This window comes from Fusarium oxysporum, chromosome V (assembly GCF_013085055.1).
Source record: "Fusarium oxysporum Fo47 chromosome V, complete sequence".
NCBI classification, from domain to species: Eukaryota; Fungi; Ascomycota; class Sordariomycetes; order Hypocreales; family Nectriaceae; genus Fusarium; species Fusarium oxysporum.
In genome coordinates, this window is record NC_072844.1 from 4,132,351 (window position 1) to 4,158,898 (window position 26,548).

General features: G+C 48.2%; 9 protein-coding genes and 1 non-coding gene across 10 annotated transcripts; 6 read left to right on the forward strand and 4 right to left on the reverse strand.

Moving 5' to 3' along the window:
• Positions 1–258: 258 nt before the first annotated feature.
• On the forward strand, positions 259–1,381 carry FOBCDRAFT_274774 (uncharacterized protein; the record flags this gene model as incomplete). The annotated part of the gene is made up of 2 exons (XM_031185286.2): positions 259–1,017; positions 1,067–1,381. The coding sequence occupies 2 exons, from the start codon at positions 259–261 to the stop codon at positions 1,379–1,381; spliced, it is 1,074 nt and encodes a 357-aa protein (XP_031040928.2).
• A 4,017-nt stretch (positions 1,382–5,398) lies between these two features.
• On the forward strand, positions 5,399–7,266 carry FOBCDRAFT_162349 (major facilitator superfamily domain-containing protein). The gene is made up of 5 exons (XM_031185287.3): positions 5,399–5,639; positions 5,691–5,793; positions 5,841–5,938; positions 5,992–6,534; positions 6,581–7,266. Exons 1-5 carry the CDS (start codon positions 5,466–5,468, stop codon positions 7,115–7,117), a joined length of 1,455 nt encoding a protein of 484 aa, XP_031040929.1. The 5' UTR covers positions 5,399–5,465; the 3' UTR covers positions 7,118–7,266.
• Positions 7,267–7,415: 149 nt separating this feature from the next.
• Positions 7,416–7,505, reverse strand: FOBCDRAFT_t127. Its single transcript has one exon. It is a non-coding gene; the product is annotated as a tRNA-Glu (tRNA).
• Positions 7,506–8,803: 1,298 nt separating this feature from the next.
• FOBCDRAFT_202304 (uncharacterized protein) lies at positions 8,804–9,968 on the forward strand (the record flags this gene model as incomplete). Its single annotated transcript, XM_031185288.2, has 2 exons — positions 8,804–9,188; positions 9,235–9,968. The coding sequence occupies 2 exons, from the start codon at positions 8,804–8,806 to the stop codon at positions 9,966–9,968; spliced, it is 1,119 nt and encodes a 372-aa protein (XP_031040930.2).
• Positions 9,969–11,352: 1,384 nt separating this feature from the next.
• FOBCDRAFT_202305 (heterokaryon incompatibility protein-domain-containing protein) lies at positions 11,353–15,188 on the reverse strand (the record flags this gene model as incomplete). Its single annotated transcript, XM_031185289.3, has 2 exons — positions 11,353–11,391; positions 11,490–15,188. The coding sequence occupies 2 exons, from the start codon at positions 15,186–15,188 to the stop codon at positions 11,353–11,355; spliced, it is 3,738 nt and encodes a 1,245-aa protein (XP_031040931.3).
• An 878-nt stretch (positions 15,189–16,066) lies between these two features.
• FOBCDRAFT_274778 (uncharacterized protein) lies at positions 16,067–17,371 on the forward strand (the record flags this gene model as incomplete). The annotated part of the gene is made up of 5 exons (XM_054704772.1): positions 16,067–16,332; positions 16,389–16,411; positions 16,458–16,822; positions 16,872–16,912; positions 16,957–17,371. The coding sequence occupies 5 exons, from the start codon at positions 16,067–16,069 to the stop codon at positions 17,369–17,371; spliced, it is 1,110 nt and encodes a 369-aa protein (XP_054560747.1).
• A 111-nt stretch (positions 17,372–17,482) lies between these two features.
• FOBCDRAFT_202307 (chaperonin 10-like protein) lies at positions 17,483–18,657 on the reverse strand (the record flags this gene model as incomplete). The annotated part of the gene is made up of 3 exons (XM_031185293.2): positions 17,483–18,145; positions 18,200–18,329; positions 18,383–18,657. 3 exons carry the CDS (start codon positions 18,655–18,657, stop codon positions 17,483–17,485), a joined length of 1,068 nt encoding a protein of 355 aa, XP_031040935.2.
• A 692-nt stretch (positions 18,658–19,349) lies between these two features.
• On the forward strand, positions 19,350–20,451 carry FOBCDRAFT_224714 (HotDog domain-containing protein). The gene is made up of 3 exons (XM_031185294.3): positions 19,350–19,499; positions 19,551–19,599; positions 19,649–20,451. The coding sequence occupies exons 1-3, from the start codon at positions 19,380–19,382 to the stop codon at positions 20,407–20,409; spliced, it is 930 nt and encodes a 309-aa protein (XP_031040936.2). The 5' UTR covers positions 19,350–19,379; the 3' UTR covers positions 20,410–20,451.
• A 1,337-nt stretch (positions 20,452–21,788) lies between these two features.
• On the reverse strand, positions 21,789–23,453 carry FOBCDRAFT_240422 (uncharacterized protein; the record flags this gene model as incomplete). The annotated part of the gene is made up of 6 exons (XM_059610290.1): positions 21,789–21,805; positions 21,985–22,584; positions 22,662–22,751; positions 22,791–22,876; positions 22,922–23,359; positions 23,407–23,453. 6 exons carry the CDS (start codon positions 23,451–23,453, stop codon positions 21,789–21,791), a joined length of 1,278 nt encoding a protein of 425 aa, XP_059465005.1.
• A 1,167-nt stretch (positions 23,454–24,620) lies between these two features.
• Positions 24,621–26,444, forward strand: FOBCDRAFT_240423 (cytochrome P450; the record flags this gene model as incomplete). Its single annotated transcript, XM_059610291.1, has 5 exons — positions 24,621–25,041; positions 25,096–25,278; positions 25,340–25,674; positions 25,840–26,200; positions 26,257–26,444. 5 exons carry the CDS (start codon positions 24,621–24,623, stop codon positions 26,442–26,444), a joined length of 1,488 nt encoding a protein of 495 aa, XP_059465006.1.
• Between the last annotated feature and the right edge of the window lie 104 nt (positions 26,445–26,548).

Here is a 26,548-nt window from a genome sequence, read left to right on the forward strand (position 1 = left end):
AGATATCGATAAGGTTTACTTCGTTAAACTTGACGGTCTTGTCGTCTTGTAGCATGATGAGTGCTTGGTTAAACGAGTCCATTTGTACGACGGCCGTATGATCACAAGGTTCGTCCACAACTTCAAAGTGTATTATGCTTGCAACACGAGTTCGAAAAAGCCCTAACTTAATTTCCAGGGGAATAAATATGCGTGTACTCGCCAATCAAAAAGCTGCCACCAAAAAGTCCTCTATTTTCCAAACACTTACGCTACAGGATGTTGATTTTCAACTTGTTCAATATCGCCATCTTGGCCCTGAGAAACCAAGTGTTCGCGACACCGGTCCCTGGCGACAACACACGTCACGCTCGCAGCCCCCCGCCTCCTATCCCCCCAGCACCTCCAGCAACCACCGCAAACAAGTCAACTGTAGAGATTCACCCACGTATTGCCCCCCAAGTCGGCCCTATCCCGAAAATCCACCTTGTCCCAAGGCACCAGCTCGACAACTTCGCCGGCAAACCCGTTCCTCCACATCGACCACACCAACGGCGCGACCTTCCAGACATCGGCCAGGTGGTCGCCTACCCGTTCGGCAAACTACCAGACTTCGTAAAAGACGACAGGTATGAGTGGAATAACATACAATACCCCGCCTATGCCTTCGGGAGGGTTCTCCTGGGCGCAAAGTCATATGCGAACGCTCAGCCGAGAACTTGCAGTGGATCTCTGGTTGGTCCACGACACGTCTTGATAGCGAGGCACTGCTTTGGGGATAAATTAGCCGACAGTATTTCATTTGAACCCAACTTTTTTGAGGGCCGGAGCGGAGGGACATCGTACGCGACGGACGTCATCACTCTGGACGGCCTAGAATGTCAAAAAACGCCCAAAGATGGAGAAGAGAAATTTAATTGTGCACTCTTGAACGACTGGGCTATCTTGATCCTCGCGGATCGAATGGGTGAGACACACGGGTACCTCGGGGTAAAAGAATTCGATACAAAGATACTGATGATGAACAAGCAACCCTTTGTGAGTAAAAAGAAAACAGAACAAATGAATGAACACTAATGTTAAGTAGTCACATGTGGGATTTCCTAATAAATTCTTGTACGACAAAGCAAAGCCTCTGAGACAGGATGGAATAACAGTGGAGAAATGTTATACCTCTTGCGATATTCCTGGCGACCGGCTGTTGACTGACGCAGATTGCCAGTGCGGAGCATCAGGAGGACCCTTGTTTCGAATGGAAGATGGGCTAGCTTGGCAGTATGGGGTGGCGAGTTCACGTTTTTGGGACCTCCCCAAAAGCCAGACTCCTCCAGATAGGTGTGCTTTTGTATCCAGCACCAAGTTTATCACTGCAGCTGCTATGGCGCGACAGCACTTTCCTTAGTATCTCTGGCAATCGGTATGTTGTTAGCAAGGTAGCTACGTAACTGTATGCGAGAAGATGGAACTTAATAAATCGCGTCGATTGGCCAACGAGACCTCCCTGCTTTATGGCTTATTTAGTCTGCGATGTCGACGTAGCGGTCTTAGCGGGCGTCAAGAGCGCCCTATCAAGGCAGTGACAATGAAAGATATGATGAGAGTAAGAGAGTGAGATAATGGAATCAGGGGATGAACCTTCTTGCACACCTTTACGCATCTGCGAAACAAGCCAGTGGTCGTGGCGAGCTGAACTACACGTGTTCAGGCCCCTGAACAGGTAAACAGGCCTAGAACAACCACTGATGGTGACGGAACACTACACTACTGACACTAGGACGGTGATCACATCATTGAACCTGGTTTGTGTGACTGCAGAGACCTCTGACACCCAATGAGCGAGAGTGGCTAAACATCTAGCTCTCTACGAAGGAGGGTTGCTGACTCCCTACGGTCACAGGGCCTGGACATCTAGGATGGCAACAAGCCACTGAACAAGGGTGAAAAACAAGCTGCAGCATCAATACGTGCCAGCTGACTGCTGAAGATGATGAGAGCATCTTCAGCACATCGTTGATGTCGTCGAAGGACACTTCAATACGAAGCCCTTGGTCCTTGTGACTTGACGAGACTCATGCTACCATTCAAGAAGGCTGCCTTCAGACATAAAGGAACTGACCGCTATGAAAGATAGCTGTATTATTGGATACAGGCTTCTGTATCGTGAAGGCTGCGCGTCAGGAGTGGTGAAGGATTGCGCGACCACTAGGTTCCCCCTAAACACAATCACATATCGACGGGCAACCCGGCCACCCACCATGGAGCGTGGTGATGGTCGAGAAGACTTTGTGGCTTGCATGGCATCCAAGTTATGAATGTGCCGTAAGTTGGAGGGTAACATGTACTGCTTCGACATCTCAGCTCGGAGTCTCGAACATGGAACTCACATTAGGCAGCGCCACTCGAGTAGCCCCTGGCGGGCATTCTATCCAAACTTGAGTATTGCGAGAAGAAACACCGAGAGGACCGTACTTGAAAGATATTTGAGGTGAGGAGCCTCTTCCTTGACATGATGTGAACTCCCGTTGAGAGCTGAAGATATCAGACTCCTAGAAGCGAGCTTGCGTATTTATAATGAAAGACTTGAATAGAAAAACCCTGATTTAAGAGATGAAATCCGAAAGAACCAAGCAATGCGCACGACGGATATCCACTGGTGGACGATCTCGGATGTAACCGCTTTTCTTTTGCTCCATTGATGTACATCGTAAGACGCATAGACTTGCTACCACCAAACATCAACAGTCTGCTCTGAGCCTAGTTCCTCAGGGCTTCTTGACTCCTTTGTCTGACAGATGAGTGGAACTTCCATATCACCATGATTTCCAACCAGGCTTTGCCTTGGCAAGCAAGAGAATCGGAATACTGAGCCGTGTTATTATCTTGACCTGAATCCAGGCGAGGCTTGATAAGAGTTGAAATGAGGCCAACCTATCACATCACCAAGTTAGAATGAGCTTCATCAGCCTTCATCGGGAAGAGTAGGATGTCAAACTTCCCCAAGTTCAAGCCAAGCCGTCATTCCCCAACTCATATCTATGTGATAACATGCATTATTGTTGGCGCTATCTCCCCTTGCTTCTTGGCCTCGGTTCCGACCCCATCCGGACCACGAGAGCTGAATCCCCGTAGTACTGGCGGGATCCCAATAGTAGCCCCCGAGACTCTTTTCCCCAAGAAGCCAAGCGAAATCCACGCTATACGACGCTGAATCTGACACCAGAGCCTCATCGGATGAAATAGGAACCCAAGAGCATTCCAAACACCTTCCAGCAACCAATCTACGGAAATGTATATTTCTCCAAGGTCGCATTGCGTCTTTCAACCCTGGAGCAATAGAGTTCCGTCTCAAGGATGACGTGCCAAGAATACAAGTCCCCGTAAGCATCCGAAGTCCAAACCAACAGCATACTCAGACCAATCCAGTAGTTGCGCCGATGGCTTCGCTTAGATACACCGTTAGTAAACTGTCTGTGCTCATCATCCCCAGTTATCACAGTGAGATATCCTTGCGGGGTAAGCTAATCACTCCCCGTTCTAGCTGAAATAGCTGATATCTAGCAAAAGCTAAGACTCGACCCCAGAGCGAACCAACGCCATAAAGTGGAACAACGTCACAGCGCATTTGGGGATGGTGCAGATCTGTAAGACACCAATCACCAAGCGGTGAATCCTTCGAGAAGACGTCTAGTGGGAGATCCTTTCGAAAAGAATCCGGGAAGGCGGGCTATCTCGAGCCTTTCATTTGACACTGAAGTGTGAGGAGCGGGCGTCGAGTCGATAGTGCAGGCGGCTACTGGAATGTTTGTCTGAATAGGGCTAAGCACATGCATGACTAGAATGCATTAAGAAGCGGCAATTCTTCTAGAAAACAACTTGGTTGCAAGATCAGCGTGCTTAAAACCAACCCTAGCATCATTTCACCGGCGTATCACTGGATAATTACAGTGGCGGAGCATCGTTAGTGGAGTGTTAGTGAAGTGCTAGTGCAAAGTTCGCGGAGTAGACGGCCCCCAACCCCCTCAGCGGGCAAGATCCCCCCGCAGATATGACACTCTAGCTGTTGTACTAGAGCGGGAATCTTCGGAACGGTCTGGACTCGCCAAGAGGGGGTTCTGATACAGGCGCTACGATGTTGTGATGCAATGCTCCGAATTTCTAGGCTGCGAGTTTTGGTACGAGGGGTTAGGGTGGTATTCGTGACCCAATCTCTGGCACATCCCTGTTGATGCTGTGAGATGGGCTTACGGCTGCATTGAGCAGCCCACATGCCGTACTTTAGGTAGCTGTATTATTGTCATTGCGTAAGTTTGATAGCGCAACGCTGGGGGAGATTGAAGGCTGAATCGACGATTCACTTACAGCTTGTTATCTCTTGGAGGTGATTCCAATAATGAGGAGAGCAGCCAAGGTGACTCCTCTCCTTGGCCAAAAAGGGTGCGGAGGCAGCCAAGTAGACTAGTCAGCGGAGTAGCCAAGCCAGTCTCTCCCTTCAACATGCGGAGACAACTACCACCCTCACTCTTGGCCAACAACTAATGAATCATGCAAAACGATACAAATTACCAAAACAATCATCTAACAACTTACTCTCTCTCATCGTGAGCTGCAATGACGCGGGGAAAACGGTACTTACTGTTGAATCCCTGCTGCTTTTACCCCATGTCTACTCCGCAACCTTAACCGTTAAGCTTAATCTCCTTCCCTGTTCGGTATGGCCTTGTTGCTGCGGGCGTACAGTTCTGGAAATCCCGCACTCTTAGCGGTGGGGAACAGACTTGGAGTTCTCGTCTACCTGGCTAGCTTGGTTTGTTAATGTGAGGGCTGATTTGGAGGTCTTCAGGGAGGCAGTGCATGCGATATTCCCCAATAAGAGAGAAGACTAACGGCTCGTGACGATAACGCCACTGAGGTTGACCATTCTTCTAGAAGAAAAGAAGCATTCTCTAGCTGAATAACTCAAAGCTTAATACGTTCTCGTATGAAATGCAACCTGTTAAACGCTCGGAACTACTATCCATAATGGTTTAACCCATCTTGGCAACGTTTTCTAGCGCTGTGATAAACCTGCTCGTATACTAGAAGCGCAGACCATCTGTTGATCAATGACACACAACACCATGACAGTGTTGTCAGCTAGTTCATCCCTGTTTTCGCAAGACGAGTACTACCCCAAGTTCTTGGCGAGGTTCCACACGGGCCATTAGGTCTAGACCAACTTAATCTCTACTTCCCAGATCTGTCCTCCGAATTTCATGTCTACGGAATTGCCGATTCCTACTCTGCACCCCGCAATGCGGGGGATGGTCAAGGCCATGGGGAACTTGGGGGATGATCACTGCATCCCCAGGTTTCGGTCGCTGTCAAGAAATGTCTATATAACTGTCCTTGAAGCGCCCACTGTTTTGTTCTCATCAAGGCAGTCGATCGCTTTGACTACCCAACTACCTCTCACATCTTATAAACTTCTTCTTGACTTGTAATTCATCATGGCCCAACGTGACGACAAGACCGACATCAGGGACGTCGAGCCCCAGATCTTTCAGAATGAGTATCCTGAGAAGGCAATCCCTCAAGTTGAGAAGATTGATTACTCTGGTGCTCATGAGAAGACTGATCCCAAGGAAATTGCTCTTGTGAAGAAGCTTGATCGATGGATGATGGTGAGTGACTGATTACTGATACAAAGGAGATCAGTGTGCTGACGTTGATAGCCTATGCTTTGGAGTATGTACTGGCTCAACTATCTTGATCGCAATGCTATTGCTCTTGCACGTCTGAATGATCTTGAGGAGGATCTTAACCTCAAGGGAACTGGTAAGCCCTACCGTCACATCTTCAAGGTCTTGACTAACAATGTGCAGAGTACCAAACCTGTGTTTCTATCCTCTTCGTCGGTTACATCCTCGGCCAAATCCCCTCCAACATGTTCCTCACTCGCACCCGCCCCTCTCGCTACATGGTAAGCTGCCTCTCTCCCACTCACTCCCGGTTACAAAAAGACTAACCCGTCAGGGTATCATGATGATGCTCTGGGCCGTCGTCAGCGCCCTCACCGCCGTCGCAAAAGACTTCAAGGGTCTCCTCCTCACCCGCTTCTTCCTCGGTCTTACCGAAGCACCCTACTACCCCGGCGCCGTCTACCTCCTCTCCATCTTCTACACCCGCAAGGAGGTCGCAACCCGCATCGCCATCTTATACACCGGAAACATCCTCGCCACTGCTTTCGCTGGTCTCATCGCTGCTGGTATCTTCCACGGTCTTGATGACGTCGCTGGCATTGCTGGTTGGAAATGGCTCTTCATCCTTCAGGGTGCTGTTACTTTTGTGATTGCTGTTATTGGCTACTTTGTCCTCCCTGATTTCCCTCTTACCACTCGATGGTTGACTGAGGAGGAGAGACAGTTGGCGCATAACCGTATGGAACTCGATACTGTGGGTAACAAGGGTGAGACCAGCACCTGGAAGGGTCTTCAGCAGGCTGCCAAGGACCCTATGGTTTGGATCTTCTGTGCCATGGCTCATCTCCACTTGGCTGCCAACGGCTTCAAGAACTTTGTAAGTCTTTCAATCCCTCAATTTGGGTCAACTACTAACAGGTTAGTTCCCCACTGTCGTCAAGACTCTTGGCTTCAACACCACCATCACTCTCGTCCTCACATGCCCTCCCTACCTCATCGCCGGCGCCAGCACCATCCTCGTCTCATGGATGTCAGGAAAGTACAACGAGCGAACCTGGCACATCACCGCCTCCAAGACCGTCGCAGTCATCGGATTCGCCTCTGCCGCCGCTACTCTCAACACAGCCGGTCGCTACGTCTGCATGGTCATCTTCACCATCGGAACCTACGCCGTCAACAGTCTCATCCTCGGATGGTGCGGATCTGTCTGCGGTCAGACCAAGGAGAAGAAGGCAGTTGCCATCAGCATGGTTACTATGATCATGAACATTAGCTTCATCTGGACTCCTTATCTCTGGCCTTCTAGCGATGAGCCCAGATATGCTATTGCCATGTCGAGCAGTGCGGCTTTCAGTATTGGTACTGCTGCGCTTGCTTGGGTTGCTAAGATTATTCTCAAGAGGCGAAACCAGAAGCTCCGTGCTCAGGATAGCGAGACTGAGGTCTTTTATGTCTACTAAAAGACATTGGATGATGAAATGATGATTTGAAATCGACCAGAGTTTATGGAAGAATGGCAGGATTTAAGCAGGAATCGAAGGATATAGAGATGGTAGAGTAGATATGTCAATACTTGGTCTCTTTCGCAATATCAGACTGCTTCACACAATCATGCCTCCCCAGTCTGACGTGCATGTTAGTTACTCAAGACGAATCAATTACCTGCGACACAAACTGAGTTGATCAGCCGAAGTGAAGCAAAAATGATGCAATTAATTGTCGATAGAAAATAACATGGCTTAAAAGTGCAAAAGGTAACTCCGGTACAGGGAATCGAACCCTGGGCTCCGCGGTACTGATCTCTCAGGTTATGAGAGCGCGAAATGTTAGCCACTACACCATACCGGATTAGATGGCTGATTATACTTTGCCGTTCGGAATTACGCAATAGGAATGCCAAGCAGTCTGCAAAGTACCTGTCCGAGAAATTGGCTCCAGGAATGTTTTCACAGCTGCCCCATATGTCCAGCGACGCCTCGCGAAAGGCACTTGAACAGGACATTTGGTGCGTTCATTCTGGTGAGCGAAAACCTGTGCGACCTACGCCAAAGTCAATGCCTCTGTGAACTGCGAATTAGCATGAACTCGAGGGACATCGATCAGGGCTTTCGTGTTCCTGGTCAACTCAGGTCATGGTGATCAGGCAGTCGTACTTGCGCCAGCATGATAGTGGTATAGAAGATAATCTTGGCGTACTCGGTTGTTAGTCTGTTAGTTCGGTCGAAGTTGATATGGCATTGACCAGTTAAGACGAAGGACAGGAAGATTGCCGCATGAGAGTTCACAGGCAACTGGATAAGAGCAAAAGAAAAGACTGAACATAGTTGAAGACGGAGAAGATGTTAAGCTGATAGAATGGCTTGCCATGTGAGAAGATTAGACGACCGATGATTGTCATTTGTGCCATCTCTGGTACTACCTACAATACAGAAGAATTGAAGTATGAGACTTTATAGCGTTTGTTCTTCACCGCAATGCTCATACCAATGTCCCTGAGTCCTGTTCAGGCCTGCACTGCCATAAAATCTCTCGACTGAGGTGTTCAATGTGAAGCTTCAAGAAACTTGTCACTACAAGTGAGCATCACAACCGTCTCTCCTCATGCCATTGGCTGTATTGATCCTGTTCTCAGAAGCAACTTCTGGCCATCTTCAATTATGGGATGGTTCACCATCACAAGGCCTCAGATGGCATATGAGACTGGCAGACCAGGCAGCACCCCCAGCCCTGCATCCTGTTCCCTTCCACTGCCAGCTTTACACAACGACCAGGCAAACAAACACTCGAGCCACTGCCAGTGGCAATGGACACTCTCCCTTCTCCCACGTTTTGGGTCTCTTATTAGTTCACACTTCAAATCCGATCAACTCTTCCTTTTTCTTCCTCCACACACCAACATCATCTCCAAACATATCACGCGCAACTGACTACCTTATCCTTCCACCAACAATTTCTTACTTCCTTCTTCTATCATCACAAGTCTTGATATCAACAGCACCACCAACGAAAACCTCCAATCCGCATCACAGTAAGTCATCATTCTTTATCAGTCTAACTTGATATCATCCTCATACACAACTTGTCGTTTCCCGTGTCATATTTAATACTAACTCTCCCAGATGCTGTTTCCGTTTTCTCAACTCCCCATGGAGGTCAAGGTAGAAATCTTGCGCTACGTACTCCCACCGATGGCTAGCCCAGTGGATCACGGAATTCACCCACAGGCCGCTTACGTCGCCGCAGAGAATCTAATGTGCGTGTCCAAGGAATTCAAGCAGGTGGTTGAAATGGTTCACTGTATCAAGGCCGTCAACAACGACGATGGAAAGACGAAATTTACCATGGATCCCATGCGGGATACTCTAGTTGTGTTTTGGATGGCGCTTCCGAATCCGAACCCGAACAATTCATGGATTCAGTCCATGAAGGTGGCGGGCTACGAAGTTGACGACAACGCCCTACCAATCCGTCGTCTGATCGCCCATAGCCCATTCCCTATGCAGGCCCGGTCACAGGACCCCTCCGGATTTAGTAAGTCATGAAGAACCGTCAATGAAAAAATCGCTAATGTCGATAGTTTCCCGAACCAACCGAGCACAAACCGTTGCGAACACTCTTCGGTGGTTAGACGTGCCTTTCGAGACGGAACTTCCTATGTTCTCTCACTTTCCTTTCTTGGAGGAAGCCGTAGTATCAGTCTCAATGATGAACCGAATGTGGCATATTTCCGGATTCCAAATGGAGGGCCCGGATGTTGTAGCACCACGCGAAAACGGCGAGTCGTGGGGCCTCAACCGTGTTATGCCTCACAATCGTGCTGCCTCGCGATACTTCAAAGCTAAGGGTATTGAGGCTGACACAGGAATCTCTTGGGAGCTCCCACCCTCTGTCTTTTCCACCAACCACGGATGCCTTATCTCGCAGCCAGAAGATATCGCTTCGCATGTTGATCAAAACGCTGTCCTTATGCAACCGCTAGACCGGCCATTCATTGGGCTATATGGGTATAGTCGCGGTACTCGCTCACTGGGAGGCAAATGGGCTGGCTTCCGCTACCACACACATACCCACAAGGTCCAATTCACCCCGCTGGCATGGCACGAAGTCGAGCCGATTGTGCATCGGCTGGGCTACAATCATCACGCGGTCAGCCGTCAACTCCCTGGCGGAAGTGATCCCCAGTTCATCGCTCGCGTCTGGATCATTCAGGAAGGAACAGAGCCGAAGAATGAGACACATCACTGCTGGGTAGATGTAAAGGAGCCCGAAGAATACGACGAGCCTATGGTGACGCAGATCGCTACCACCTAGAAGATGGTGCGAGATACACTTCTTCGTCGACATGAAAATGGGCGTTACTATCTGGATATGAACTGAGGGAATCTCAGGAGCATATTGCCATGTGAGGGGTGATGAAAGAGGGTAGCATTGGCTGTTGAGGCACACTTGCATCGAATGAATGCTCTAGAGAGACTGGGATAGGAGCTTTAGGATGAGTCGGAGTCCACGTGTCAAGGAGACTTACTGACGGGAGACATAGGTACGGGTATTGGCGTCTAGGATAAGGTTTGGGAATGAGAAAGTTCTTTTTGTGTGGACTCTTTAATGGCAGGGTTATCTGTCTTTCCTGTATGAATCTTGTTTAGCATAGCTCTTCCCAGCCCATCACTGAGCGGTGGACATTAGCCTAAATTTGAGGATAGTGTAATTCATATGAAGATAGCAAATACTATGGAAAACCTAGGAGAAGATTTAGTGCTTCATAGCTACGCCTTGTGCCAGGTTTACCAGCGATTGACAGGATAAGGAGTTCTAGGAGACTATAGTTTATATCTGGTGGTTTTAATTTATGGATAATGACTCTAAGCGAACATTACGTCTACCGGATAGACTAATACGTTTTGCAAAATGCCACCAGTCCTTTAATTTTTGACACGAGATAGATAGTAAATACCTTGGACTACTTATTAAGCCTCGTGGTTAATTTTTCAACGGTCGAGTTTTAAGTCCAAAAGGTCTCTTCCAGGAGTCGCGTCCTCTTGGAACCCACTATTAGTGGATGGATAAAGTCCAAGCAATTCTCCTTGCCAAAATACTTACAAACTTCTTTGGATCCTGGACAGAACGCGACACAGGTCCGAAGCAGCCGAAGGGTTGGAATTTGAAGGAGTTATCTGGCCTACTGTCAAAGATAAATCACAACACCACGAACTCTTGAGAGATGGAATAGACAAGGACTGTGACTTTGGAAATGGATTTCCAACGGCATAGCACTCAATCTTTACCACTTTCACTCTAGTCTGGTGACTCGGGCACAAACGGTATTGTTCGCTACCAGGCCTGTGATTCGATGAGGGACAGTGACTGATGAACAGCCACTGGCGCAAGAAACTCCAGGTGCCAGCCATTTCAAATCCAAGGAAGAGTGGTTTCAATACTGCAATTGCCTTTGAGTAAAATACGATGTTTTTGAAGAAATTCCGCTTGTTCAAGACTAAAATTGTGTCCCCAATGTTCGAGCTAGAACATCATTACGAACATCATTTGTGGCTGTTGTACATATGAAACAAGAGCAATGAATCACGAGCGTTCGAGAAAACAACAAGGGTTCAGCTTCAGATCCATCTGCCCGCAGAATCTTGTACTCCTTATCTGTGTTGACGGCCTAAGGTTTAAACTTGTGGCCCGTAATCATCTACATAGTTGCATCTGCCCGCAAGAGATACTTGTTACTCTAAACTGACCTCAGTAGATCTCGAAATCCTCAACTAAATGCTCCGCATCATGAAACAGCATATCCAAATCAAGCGCATACAAATAACAATCACTCACCAAGGTCCACCCCTCACCCTCCTTCTTCCTCAACAGAAAAGGTCTATCCGAACCAGGAAAGTAAACAACTCGATCCCCCGATTTAGCTCTCGGACTCGCCAGTCCCAACGACCCCTTCTCACTAGTGAAAAGACATCGACCATAGCTTGCAGATGTGAACTTTTCGGAGAACTCTCTGAGATCATACCCAATAGCTTCGGGTTCTTCGTCTGGTTCCTCTTCAGATGTTGAGTCGGGGTCTTTTTCTTCCTTCTCTTTCCCGACACTTAGCCACCAGAGATAGAACTCGTGGTCGCGAAGAAACACGGATGGATCGGCTGATTCGAGAATACCGGTGCCGCAGTGTCGATACCACTGTGTGAATCCCACGCCAACGCTGAAGAGCTCAGAGCCATGAGTTGCTGTAAGTGTCGTCGCAAAAGCCTCGCTCACTGAAGATTCAGGAGCCTCCCACTCAGGAGCCAGTTTCGCAGTCAAGGTCTCCCACTCTTTCATCACCTTAGCAAAACCCTCAGTCCCCGGTGCGTGACAAACACCAGCTTCAAGTTCAGGTCCAACCTCCCGAACCGTGTCGACCATCTTTCCCCTGATCGTCAAACTTCCATGTTTCGAAAACGTTAAGCCCGGGAGATACTCTCTACCAAGGCTGGCACGAGGAAAACTAAGTTTTGTTCCGTCTGTACACCGAACATCGTAGTTTTCTTCCGCGTCTTTGCGATACGGTGCATACCAATGCTCCTCAGGGAGACTGTTGGTCGAAGTGTCTGTAAAATCTGGGACCCAGGATGGAAGATTTGGATAGCTGTGCTTTGCACCGAGATGCTTCAGGATACGAAGATCTTTAGTGAGAATGAGCACAGCCTGTGCGAACTGACGAAAGATAACTTCCACTGGTAGATCATAGTCAACGGGTATGAAACCTGGTTCGAATAAACCCAAAATACCATAGATCTTATCCCGAATCTCAGTAGTCTGACAAACGCGACTATACCCCAGAATACTCATTGGATCACTCCCAACCTTAAGAAGTCTCAGACTCCAAACGTGACTGTCCGGATCAAACCCCTCGATCGGGTGATCACATTCTTTACCACGCGAAGTCGACAGTCCCTTCGCACCACCTGAAAAGTCTGGCTTCCAACTCGCATCAACGTTCCTCCATAGCGTCGAGTCCTCTCCACACATCATGACGGCTCTTTTCGCAAGGGCGATTTCTTGGATCACCCATGTGCGGAAGAACCACGGTCTTTTGACGAGGGCACTCCAAGCGTGGCGTTTATCTTGCGGTGGAGTTGAATCATTGTGGAATGAGTCGGGGATACTTTCGTCGTTGAGATGTTGGAATACGAGATGGGAATCATCGGCTGCTTCGCCGAGCCATACTACGACTTGACGGGCTGATTTGTAGATGTCGCCCATGATGCGGACTTGTTGGTTTCGTTCACCGTGGACGGATTGGTTGATACATAGGGCATCAACCCAAAGTGTTCGGACAGTGTCGGGAGATCGTAGGTGGATCAGTGCTGAGTGAAGGTTTGGCGTGATTGAGATATCTTGATCGCCGAGGTTGATATACCTGACTGGTGTTATGTCTCCCCAGACGTAGGAAAGAGCTTCGTAGTTGGGTTGAAACGTAATATCGCTATCGACTAATCGTCCGACAAGAGGGTCTGTCCGATTGCTCGACGGGAGGAGTTCGAGAAGTCGAAAGGAGCTGCTGCTGCTCAGAGGCTGATAAACATCTGCTGAAGAAATGACTCCCAAAGGAGAAGATGGTACTGAGTCATCTACGCTCTGCAGAGTTGCGTAAGGGACCTCCTGTCTACCTTTGACCATACTCTCAATTTTCTCATCCCAAGCTCGCCTCTCAAGCGCTACGGTCTGCGCAACACGCCTCCTCACCTTTTCATAAGAGGGCATACTCCACTCCTCATCACCGGAGAGCTTCTCCTCCAACATCCTCACAATCTCAAGTCTCTCCTCAACGTCTCGGAACGACCCTCGACCACCTTTCCTCATCGCAGTGGGTGCATCAACATATAACTCAGGACATTTTACATCAGCCCCCTCTTCCAGCAACATCTTGACAACCGGCAAATTACCTTTGATGATAGCGGTATGAAGCCAGCTCGTCTTCTTTGCTTTGAGATTTTCACGATGGAGACGTCGTCTTGAGACGAGAACCGTGTCGATATGCGGACCGGGATACTCCGTGATAAGATATCTTGTCTTCTCATAATGCATTGCACCAGAGGAGAGAAGCCACGTTACCATCTCCCCCCACGACTTGGGGTCATCAGGTAGCGATGCACCGTACTCACTAACACACCAGCGTAGGAGACTCAGTCTTCCTCTCTTCAGGGCTTTCTCCTGCAACGCCCCCGGATCAAGCTTGATACCATATGAAACAAGCAAATTTGCCACATCAACGCTTGAAACCCAGGTTGGCACTTCTTCGAGTCGTATTCCCTTGCTTAAAAGCCATTTGGCTGCATCAAGCTCATTGTTCTGCGCGCAATATCTCAGCACGGCCTGGTAGTCAGAACTTTCAAGATCGCTCGCCTGTGCCATGAACGCCTCTAGAAATTCGAGAAGGTTTTCATCGTTTCCAAAACGATCTGATGCTATAGCAACTTCGATGGGCGTCAGATTTCCCTTTGTGCTTCTGTGGTCGAAAATACAGTGTCGACAACAGCTGGCACTTTCGCCATGCTCTATCAAAGCCAAAACGATATCGATGTTGCGACCTGCGGCTGCAGCATGCATCGCTGTTCCGAAAGTCGAGCCCTCGCCTTGTCCTCCATCAACCATTCTTGGGCCAGCGACATCAGCAGCGGCACCATAAGCCAAAAGCTTCTTCACAAACTCCAGCGCTCCTTTGCGACAAGCAATATGAAGCATCATCACTAACCCCGCATCATCTTTGGGACATGAAAGACCCTGCTCCAGAAGATACATAATGATGCCACCCCAGGTAGCTTCGATATCAAGATCCCACAAGGGTGTGTCGAAGTTAACACCAGGAGGCCAACCAACCCACGTCATGTCGACGATCTCTTGGGGAGAGATCAAAGCGTCAAGAGTAACCTGAAGAAGGTTGACCTGTTCTTTGGACTCATCTTCTGCAGGATCCAAAGGCTCTCCAGCTTTGGCGGCCTTTCGTCTCTTGACAAGCTGCTCTGGCCCCCGGCGCTCCTGCACCGTCGAGATATCTGCTCCAGACTTGATGAGGAAGCGGAAGAGCTCCTCATACCCCAAGATACAGGTATAAACAAGCGGCGAATATCCCTCGTCATCAAAGCAATTCACCGCCGCCCCATGAGCTATAAGCAACTTGACCATCTCCAAAAGCTCAGGATTCGACTTCTTCGGGTCCTCACCCAACAACCCCGGATCAATCTTTGCCCTATTGATCGCAACCTGCAACAAATCCCTCTCCCTAACAAACAAATCACCTGCATCATCCTTCTCTAGCAGCGCACGCGCTAGCGGATAATCCACCCTCAGCTCTTTGGCTAGGCACCTACGCACGGCTTCGACGTGGTACGTCTTGAAAACGGGTGATCTTCCATGCAGAGCGAAGAATTCGTCGAGTTTTATTTTCTCGAGATTGGTGAGGAGTTGATCTCTTTCTGCGGAGGGCTTACGGCTGCAGAGGCTGAGGAGCCATTTCCCTGCCATTTCTTCAGGTGAGGCCATCTTTTGTGATTACGGTGAGTAAGATCAAGTCGGCCTGGCTGACGATGTTAAGACTCTGCCTTACAAGCGGGGCTAATGGATCCTGGTTATAATAATTTAGCGCTATATCCATCATCTGATACTTAGTCAGTCCCTATTCTTGAGCTGTGATACCAATTGACATTCTACATGAAACTGTCAGACGCGGTAATTGAGAATGGGCTGGTTTTGAAACAGGCAATATCAAAACCTTCCCTGTACCTGCAGGCCCTCAGCACTGAAATGATCAACATTAAACTTTTCGCCTGCAGCATGTCAATCAGCTGAACTCCGTCTTACATCCGAGAAATACCATCATCAAACTTTCAATAAGAAACCAACCTTGATGCCAACATACGTAATACCTTAAGCTGACCTCGGTAAGTTAAAAGCCATCAATCAAGTACCGATAAATCCTTCACATGGCCCTCAATCCCATAGGTTATCAAAGTTCAGCCGTCGATCACAATCCTTCCGCAGATCTGGGGGAACCCTGAAGCCACGCCCGGCTTGGTCTTAGTCTCAGCGCCATGATCTGTTTCTGTCTCCGATCTGTCAATTACCTTTATCCGAATAAGTCCAACTACATGAAACAGCGCATCCTTTGTTTGTTCTAGTGGTATCTATACAAGCCTCGCTGTAATGTGGCTTGATCGTTTGCTTGGGGCTGGACTTTTAGTTCTTCCCTGGATTTGAGTTCGATCTATCTATTAGTGCAATAGCCATGTGTTTGTTCCCTGGCCATGGCCAAGGGAATGGAGAATGCAACATGCAATATTTAACAAACCCATTCCCCTCATCATGGGGACTCCCCGTGTTTGGCCGTATTTCTCTATTGTTTTCATTCATGAATCTCCAATATGGGTCAATACGGCTTTTTAATACCGGACAGGTACGTCCGTGAAGTTCCTGGAGAAGTCGACATGAATACCGCCAGCATATTCTGGGGCTTTTCTCTAGGCGTCGCAGTGTTTTCAGTTGCCAAAGCATCGGAGCAGAGTTGGAGGGCATGGAAGAGGTGTCGACGGGTGACATCTTATGTCGCTATGATCTGGGCGGTTTGGTTCAGCAGTATGGTCCTTGGATGTTTGGCTTGGGGGTTTCAACGGCAGTACATAGATCCAAGGTGAGTTTATGTTATCCTTCCTGCCATAGTGTTCGTTTTTACTGATTGTAATATAGCTTTGGCTTCTACTTCTCCGTTGGTGCGTCTCTCCCTTCACCTACATACAACCACTTAACAAAATTCAGCTCTGTTTTGGGCCATTCAAGTCCAATTCCTTCTTCAGATCATTCTTAACCGACTCGGTCTCCTGATGGTTGTTCCAGGCCGAGCCACGCGTCTCAAATGGATCGTATTTGCAATCATCTTAGCAGTCAACATCAGCGTCTTTATCATTTGGATGCCAGCGCGCCTGCAGATCAATGACCAATGGATCTGGCTGAACAATATTTGGGACAGATGTGAGAAAGTCATATTTGCGCTGGTGGATGGAGCATTAAATGCATATTTCATTTATCTCGTTCGGTCAAGGCTTATTGAGAATGGGTTGACGAAGTATATCCCTCTCTATCGGATGAATCTATTTCTAATTTTCGTGTCTCTTTCATTAGACGTAAGTAGAGTGATTTCTCGTGATCTTCTCAATCACTGACATATTCCAGGTTGTGCTGGTTGGTCTCATGTCTTTGCCAAGTAGCTTGGTGTAAGTGCCTCGATTCTTAGCAGACCTTGACTGACAGTCCACAGTTATCTCTCATTCCACCCAGTGTGCTACCTACTCAAGCTCCAAATTGAAATGAAAATGGCCGAACTCATCACAAAGATCGTCCGGTCATCTGGCGCAACAGGCAAAGACAATGCTTACTACCATCACTCCAGCGCCAACCATGCAAAAAGCATGGCAACAAATACCATAACCAAGCCATCGGCCACCCATTCCCATCCAGGTGTCCATGGAGCATTTCCCGGAAACAACACGACCCGTATCCAGGCTGGTGACCGCGATAGCTCTATTGAGATGGAACTTCAGGGGCGTATGAGTATGAGTCAAAGTGGGATCGTGAGGACAGTTGAGACAACGGTTGCGACTTCACCTGCACAGGTTCACGATTATCATCGTTCAGATAGCATAACGAGCTCGACGGCAGGACTGGCTTTTTAGTAGAAACGCTAGTCACTAGTAATGTTTAATATCTAATCCGTTAACTCAATTAACGTCAATGTTATTCTGATCATCAAAGATCAACATTCCAAACTCAAAGATTAATAATTCTCAATCCCGCGTATACACAAGCTTCCCGCCACTTACCCTCCCCTCCCTTATCTCAACCAGTCCCTTCAAAACGCCCTCCAAGCCACTCCCCCCTCTATTCAGAAAAACACGCGGCGGCTTGACTAGTCCCTCCTCGAACAGCTTCTCAGCCACTTTGACAAACTTCTTCTGGAATGCAAAATCTGCTGGTACAGCCTCGTAAAACTCATTCTCGTACATCCATGGATTGCCTGTGGCTGAGTATGCGAGGATAGATTCGGCGGTGACGTGAGGGTTGAGGCGTTTGACTTCGTGTTCGGGGCCGGGATTAAGGGAGATGTATTTTGCGGTGGGGGATTGCTGGAGGATTGCTGCGGATATTACGGTGCTGGTGGAGTTGGGATGGGTGTCGAAGATGTAGAGAAGGGGACCGCCTGATAGTCTGAGGACGTCGTCGATGAGAGTCTTGGACTTGTAGTCGAGGACATGATCGGCACCCAGAGACTTGACATAATCTGTATTGCCGGGTGACGAAGTAGTAATGACTGTGGCGCCAGCGAGCTTTGCAAATTGGATTGCTGAGATCCCCATGGCCGTACTGCCACCATAGATGAAGACAGGAAAGGCCTCCTTTGCTGGTGCATCTGGAAGTGGAAGATGGAGATGCTGGTATAAGCCAACGCCCTGTCAACATCCTCATTAGCATAAACCAACAACTTCCAGAGGGGCTCAGCATACCATCGTGATGAGCGCAACACCCTGAGTCGCAGCATCTTCGTCACTCATGTTATTAGGGATCTTCATCTGAATATCTCCCTTGACGTGAATCAAGTGCGCAAAAGCACCATCATGCTTCCGCAGAATATTCCTAAAAATGTGTCAATACTGGCCATATACCAATATCTCAAGGGCTTTACATACTGCCCGCTAACACCGCCTGCAATTCGATCCCCAACTTTGAAGTCCCTCTTCACTCCAGGTCCAACTTCTACAACAACACCTGCATAGTCCGTTCCTACAACGGCACCAACACAACTCTCATCACCTTCTAGGCCAAGGTGGTAAGCATCGTCTGGGTTGATAACCCACGCGGTGGGTTTGACTCTAATGTAACCGGGCTCAAGCGCTGGCACAGGAATATCCTGAACCTCAGCATGGCCCGGGCGAATATTAACGAGAGCTTTTGTAGTAGTCATGATCTGTTTGATATCTCAATGCTATTCTGTTGATAGAAATACTGAGTTCTTTGGGCCTGCTTATAAGTACAGCTCCAAGTTGAAGATTACGTGATGCGAAGAAGTTGTGCCTGACTAATTGTCGTATCTTCGCATATGTCAGCTGTTAAGTCGCAACGTTATCATAAGCTGCTTATCAATGGCTGTGCCTTGTTAATTCATCAGCCCACCTTGTGTTAACTAGAAAATCGAAATTCAAATGCTGTTTTACTATATTAACTAAAGACATTTTGTTCTTACTATCCAAGCCAAGGCGTTAGGTCCTAGACAGCCTTATCTCCTAGTTATTTTAATTAAAATCTACATTTTACATATTAATATATAGAATTTTAAAAAGGCTATGTTAGTATACCAGAGCCATAATAAAAATATTATATAACTAAGATATATACTTATATAATTAATAGAAGAGCAGTTATAAACTCTAATTAATCTTAATTACAATAGCTCATTATTAAGAATGTCTTACCTTCCCTATACCCTGCAAGCCTCGGTTTATTTTACTCGGCTACCAATCAAGTCCGGGGTACTAAGACTAACTACCCTTCCCCACACCCCGCAAACCTCGGTTGATTCCACTTGGCTACTAATTAAGTCCGGGGTATATAGCCCATCTGTCTCCTCTTTATTCTCCTCCATTATTCTTCCACATACTCACATACACACATTCTAAATCACTCATTATGTCAGGTCCCGGTGTTGGTTTTGAGTACCCGCCTGTTAAGGTTACGTGGCTGCAGCGCGATGTCCTACTTTTCGCCAACACCATCGGCTCTACTGCTGATGAGCTACACTTCCTCTACGTCCGTCGCGATCCTGCCTAGAAACACTGAGCTCGTACTGACAAGACACAGGAGTTCCATCCTAAATTCGCCGTCTTCCCTACCTACCCCGTCATCCTTCGTAAGTCCCGCTACTTGACCCTACAGCCCCAATCATTGACCCATCACAGCCTTCAAGAAGGATTCCCAGGAAGTAGTCGACTACTACAAGGAGAGCAAAGCTGTTCAGATCCCCGGTGTCCCCAAACTCGACTACACGCGCGTTGTCGACGGCCAGCGGAAGATCCAATTCCTCAAGCCCCTCCCAACCACCTCCGCCGGCCGCAACTTCGAAACCCGCCAGAAGGTCATCGGTGTCTACGACAAGGGTCGCCCCGGTACTGTGCTCGAGACGCAGACTGACCTTGTAGACGTTGAGTCTGGCGAGGTGCACACCCGTGTCACCAGCAGCGGCTTCTTCATTGGCCAGGGCAACTGGGGTGGTCCCAAGGGTCCAGCTACGGAGAACTACCCTCCACCAGAAGGGAAGGCTCCTGATGCTACGATTGAGGTCCAGACCAACGCCGAGACGGCGCTTCTGTACAGGTTGAATGGCGATTACAACCCGCTGCATGCTGATCCTGAGCCCGGGCAGAAGATGGGTTTCGGAGGGACAATTATGCATGGGCTGTACTCGTGGAACTCGACGGCTCATTCACTGTTGAAGGAGATGGGTGGTGGTGATCCTGCCAACATCAAGGAGTACCAAGCGAGGTTTGCTAGTCCGGTGAGGCCGGGCGACAAGCTGGTTACGCATGCGTGGGTTACGGGGGTCAACCAGGACGGTTGGGCCGAGGTGAGATTTGTTACGCAGGTCGCCGGTGGCAAGGTTGTTTTGAGCAATGGATTGGCCTTGATGAAGGTTACGAGCCAGGGTAAGAGTAAGTTGTAAACTGCTTGTCTTAATAGAGATATCTATGTATGCCGATCCATGAGATGCAATTTGTTACTGCATTGCGCTGACAGAATACTGGTGAGCCTTCTTAGACCAGGCGCTCTTCTTTGATTGCCGGTGCTTCAGCCTACATGGCGTTCACAACCAAGGCTGACAACCTGATGAGAGAGTCAGCCAAGCCCTCCTTGTGTTGTCTTTATTAGGCGAGACTATTCTTTTTCGTATTTAAACATATGAACAGCGAACGTCTCTATCTACAATTATTAAGTCCTGGATCAATCTTTCCTTGCCCACAAACCTCTAGAAGGATAATCATCCAGAAACAAGGACGACAGAGATGGATTATAAGGTGGCACAATGGCTTCACCATTGAAATCACCAAAGCAAGAAGCTCAGAGGAGACTGGTCACCCAGAGTAGAGCATAGGTCGTAGTCTGTAAGACGGAATGTTGCCTCGTCCATCCCCATAGTCCATGTACCAAGGTTGTTATACATACTATCCGGCTCCAATGCCTGTTGCGCGATATCAACGTTTGCCTCGGAGTCTTCAAGCACCTCGAGACGTATTATTGTGTCACGAGACCTATCTCCTGATCTTGAGCTTGAGCATGGAATATTCCTATAGGCCGTAGCATATGGGAGGCTTCGGAAATGCTGTACTTTCTTAATGCCTGATCCCTTGTAAGGATTGGCCCTGCCAATTCTAGAGGGTCCAGCTCTAATATATCCATAAATACCAAAGGCTCAACCCTCTTACCTGGCATACAAGATCCATCATGTCGTGATCTAGTATCACTAATAAAACTGATGCCATAAAATCGATCAAGATTCATGGTCCAGCACTACTCTGCCTCAAATGTAGGCTCAATAGATTTATTTCTGGAAATCCATTCCTTTGGCGCAGCACGATATAAGCAATCCGGCAGGATTTGTTGTTCACAATTAAGACCTGTACCTAAGAGCCTTTAATTACTGGGCATGGCCCTGATTAGTCGGGCTATGTTACTCTGCTTGCTAATCATCCATTACCCCGGTCATCAAACCTAGCCTGCTCTGGCATATTATAACCGGACTTACTGCATCTCTGATAAGTACTTCTGAGAAACTCAAAAGCGTATGATCTGTTCCGAGCACAATCGGAGAACGGGCCGAGCAAGGTAACCGCAAAGTTTGGCCAGGGTCACAAGTCATCATGCAACAAAGACGGAAAACTTTGAGGCCCATCGTGTGTGAGCATGGCAGCATCCAGTATTTGTGACAGTAAGTCACGGCTAGCAGGAGTGGTGAGATAATACACGAGCTTCTACAGGCGACGGGACTTATGAGATCACGCCACCATCTCGATGTCTGGAAAGGTTACACAATATCTACGTCTCCTAGGCCATCCCAGTTACTGTTGAGTTGTAAGGCTAAGAAGGACGGAAGATCTATGCAGTGCGACAGGTGAAAGACACATCGTACTGCTGGAATGCAATGTAATGCTATCTATACGTCACCCCTCCGTCCCCATCAACAAGCATCTAATCCCACTCAAGCTCACCCATTCGCGAATAACGCCCATTTTTTGACTACCGAGATATCCAATGACTTCCTCGGCTGTCGTTGCAATCCTCAGAATATCAACATCCTCTGTGCCAACAAACCCTGCCTGTGCAGCTTGATCAACCCAATCTATCAAGCCCTTGTAGAACCTGCACACGTCAAAGACACAGATACCGCACTGGTGTATACCGAGCTGGTACCAAGTCGTCGTTTCAAGTAGTTCCTCTAAAGTGCCGTATCCGCCGCTAAGAGCGACAAAGCCGCTACCAGGGGCACCGCCAATGACTGCGTCGATCATGAGTCTCTTGCGTGTGTGCATGTCCTTCACAACGGTCCGGCTTCCGAACTTTGATGGATCTGCATTTTTCTTTGTGAGTTTCTCTTCGTACTTTGCGAGCGCGACGGGAATGATGCCGTGGACGGTACTTGGGCTCGAGAGCTGAACCAGAGTGCTGGCAATGGCGCCCATGATCCCAGTTGTTCCACCGCCGTAGATGAGCTTGTAGTTATTACTGTGCAGAGCAAAAGCAAGATTCTTGGCAGCCTGGATGTGTTTCGGATCATTACCCGACGAAGATCCGCCACTGGTGAAGGTCAGCTTAATCTCAACAATTCGAGAAAAGGGGGGCGCTACAATAGACAAACGATTCGAGACTTGGAGTTCGAGTTCAATGTGCCGTTGTTGGAGAGTCTGATAGTTCGAAAACTGTAGCAAAGCTCGTTGAGCATGGATATGGCAGGTATCTCAACATCCAACGTCCAGGAAGCCTTGTTAGTGACAGGGAGGCTCGTGCATACTACACCAGCTTGTTAGAGGAAAGGGCCCAGGACGGAACGTATCCACTCGAGCTGATGGAAGCCGTACTGCAAAGTGTTGGCGTTCATGAGTGCGAGACCCCTCTGGAATGACGACTGATGGGCGCTGCATGACATGTCTGCTTCGAGATATGGATAGAACTCTTAGTACCCTATGGCCTTCCACACGCCTTTATGGAAGCATGCGTTGTCATCAAGCAAACTCTGCTGAAGATCTCTCAGCTCCTCGAGTTCGCCAAGGAGACCCCTCTCGAGCATCTCGCTGGCTTTAACTTGGATGAACTGCCAGTATGTAGATTGACGTGGTATCAAGGTTGCTGCAATGAACCGATACTCACGCTTAAGTGCCTCGTGTAGCAAGGGTATTGCGAGAGATGTTGAGCCGCCGACAAGAATGGGGAGTTTCCCTCGATTTGTGACTTCCTCCATCTTATCTGCAGCCATGGCCACAAAGTCATGAGGTTCCTCATCAGCCTCAAGGTAATCGACCATGTGATGAGGAACATTATCTATCTCTTGAACGGTAGGCTTGGCGGTGAGAATGCTTCCTGCCTTGTAACACTGTAAGCTATCCACGGAGATGACCTCGCTCGGAAGGTCTTTGCAATGGCATCGCCTGGCTTAGTCTTTCCGGACGCAGTAGGGCCGAAGATAGCAATGCAGAGGTTCTGATTGGCTTGCATGTTTACGAAAGTTTAAAAAAATGATATCTTGAACGAAAACCCAAGGAGGTGAGTTGATAAAACATCCCGTGGGGGAACAGATCTCGTTGGAGCTTATATAGTCGAGATCCAATTCTGGCATTTTATATATCCCATAACTACGCACTTCTTGTAAATTGAAAAGACTCATAAACGAGCTCGTACCGATGCTCTCGTTCCGATCCCAAGCATGATAGGAAGACGGATAGTTTTCTCATGACACCCTCATCACAGCGTTCCATGACAAGCACGGAGTACTTCCGCAAACTATTATGTGCATAACACCATATATGGAAACTTTGTCACGGCTTCATAAGCCGGCTAACAGGGGTATTAGCAATTAAGATTCGACAAGGCCGATCAGGGATAGACGGACAGGGGTCCTGATAGCCATGCATCGGTAAATCGCTCGGAATGACGTTCCGTGGTTAACTGCCGCTAGTTGTATATTGTATTGCAGACAAGCTGAGGTTATTAATGTCGCGTTTCTTCGACACCGTCAACTGGATGTGTTGGTAAAGTTCGAGTATTATCTGCTTTTATTCACTATTTATACCCGTTATGTCTAGACACCAAGCTCTCTGACATGGAATCGGAGCCATGCAATCGGCAGGTGGCAACGCATGAAGTGACAATGGAGCTACCGAGAGTATCAAAGTCGATTAACGCAGATCACCCTAGAAAGATGAAGCTAAAATGCCGAAGTTCCTTGATATCATGCTATGGCAGACAAAATCCTTCACCAGTCTTGATTCCATCACTGCGGCTATTGTTTCACCAGCTTGCTCCTCGCTTACACAAGGTAGATCTAGCCCAATCCATACCATCACATCAAATTAGCTCCCAATTTGTCCCTAAGGGGGGCGAATCAGCTGGTTTGAGTAGTAATACCTTGGAGGTGAGGCCAGTGTGCTCGGGTCTGTCGTCTATTCTCCATGTCTGCAATATCCGGCAATGCGAAGCTCTACCTGTCTGTATTTTTCGATGTACTTAACAAGCCCAACGGAAAGGAGTCTTTGGTTGTCTTGTTAGTATTTTTTGTTGACCGGAATCCTATCATCCCGAATATCATCAAGTCTTTTATAACCTACCCGTCGGTGTTGCCCCAAGTCCTTTTGACGCTGCGTCTAATCTAATGCTGCTTCGACAATGCATCCGACTTCACTGGCCATTGGAACCGGGCTTTCATCCGGCATACTTTCCCACATTCTAATATTCAACAAGGGGGAGTGGGATCTTTACACCATCAAGATACTACAGGGACTTCTCATAGTCATTGGTCTCCTGGCACTGAGCTTCAAGAGGCTGGGAACTACAGAGGCTGGGTCGCCGTACAGCGTCTTCGAATCTACCATAGCATCCATATACATGGTGTCTTTGATAGTTCCAGGGACCTTTTGCAGCATATTCCTTTATCGCATCTGCTTCATTCATCGCTTGTACCAGTTTCCGGGTCCTCTCATGGCCAAAGTCTCCAATTTATATCTCACCAGGCGTTCCGTCGCCCAATTCCAGCTCTACAAAGAGATCCAGAACCTCTATAGAACATATGGGGATATTGTGCGAGTAGGTAAGTGACAATAACCTCAACTTATGCATCCAGAGCTATTCTAATATTGAGTAGGGCCCTCAGCACTATCGATCCTCGGCACCAAGGTCTTCCAAGCCATACACGCCAACAATTCGCCCTGCCGCAAGGGACCTTGGTACAATATCGAACAGCCGGCCATCTCTCTCCACATGTCGCGCGACAAGAACGATCATTCTCGTAGACGACGAGCTTGGGACAGTGCGTTTAGCTCAAAGGGTAAGTTCCGAAAAGCCTCTATCAAGCTTTGACAAACATCAGGACTAACTAGTTCGCATAGCCCTCCGAGATTACGAGCCCCGCGTTGTCAAATATACCAGCCAATTACTCAATCGACTAGAACAGAGCCAAGCCACAACTATTGACATTGCGAAGTGGTTCAAGTTTCACAGCTTCGACACCATAGGTGACCTGGCTTTTGGTCAGAGCTTCCACATGCTAACAGACGGCGTTAAGCATCCATTCATGGCACTGGTTGAGTCGCATATGGCAATGGCCGGTACCTTTAGTCAACTGATCTGGATGTTTCCCCTGTTCAGGGCGATGTCGTTCCTTGGTCGTGAAGATGCTATCTTCCAGAAATGGCTTGGGAATCAAGTTCGTCATCAAGAACAGGTATGTCATGACAGTATTTAAACTTTTGGGGGGAGGCTGATGTGACGATACAGAACAAGTCGGACCTTCCGAATATCTTCTCCTGGCTCCTTGAAGATTATAAATCCCAGCTATATCCAAAAGAGCAAGATTGGCTAAACCTGCAAGCTGATATGCAGCTTATAGCTGTTGCTGGAAGGTGAGGCGACGTCCTCCACGTGGCAGAGTCTGTCGGCTAATCTTCTGCTCAGTGATACTACTTCCGTAACACTAACTTGCCTGTTTTACCTATTGGCTACTAATAAAAATGCGTGCATGCGGCTTCAAGAGGAGATCGACAACTTTTTTTCCAGCTCTTCACAACCTAATCACTCGAGCTTTTCCAAGTTGACATACCTTCAAGCTTGTATTGAAGAAACACTGCGACTTTTTCCTCCAGTTCCATCTGGATTGCAGCGCATGACACCTGCAGAAGGGCTACAAGTCGGTGAAATCTTCATCCCTGGAGATACCATAGTGACTGTTCCCTCCTATACGGTGTATAGAGGTACATTCTATGATCTGAGGGCGGAATGGGCTTGTTCAAGTTAACATGACTGACAGATGAGCGATACTTCACCGCTCCTAATGACTTCGTTCCTGAGCGCTGGATGATAAAACCAGAAATGGTAAAGGACGACTCGGTTTTTGCTCCATTCTCAGTGGGTAAGTTCCAGTTGTTTCTGCCTCGCTATTTCCTTGCGTGCTTGGGATTAACCACATTATTCAGGACGCTATGCCTGCGTGGGTAAGCAATTGGGTCTTATGGAAGTCGGCTACGCTACCTGTACGATCTTACACCGCTTTAACATCTGCCTTTTTAGTGAGGGAACTACAACAAAGCCGGAGTTTCTCA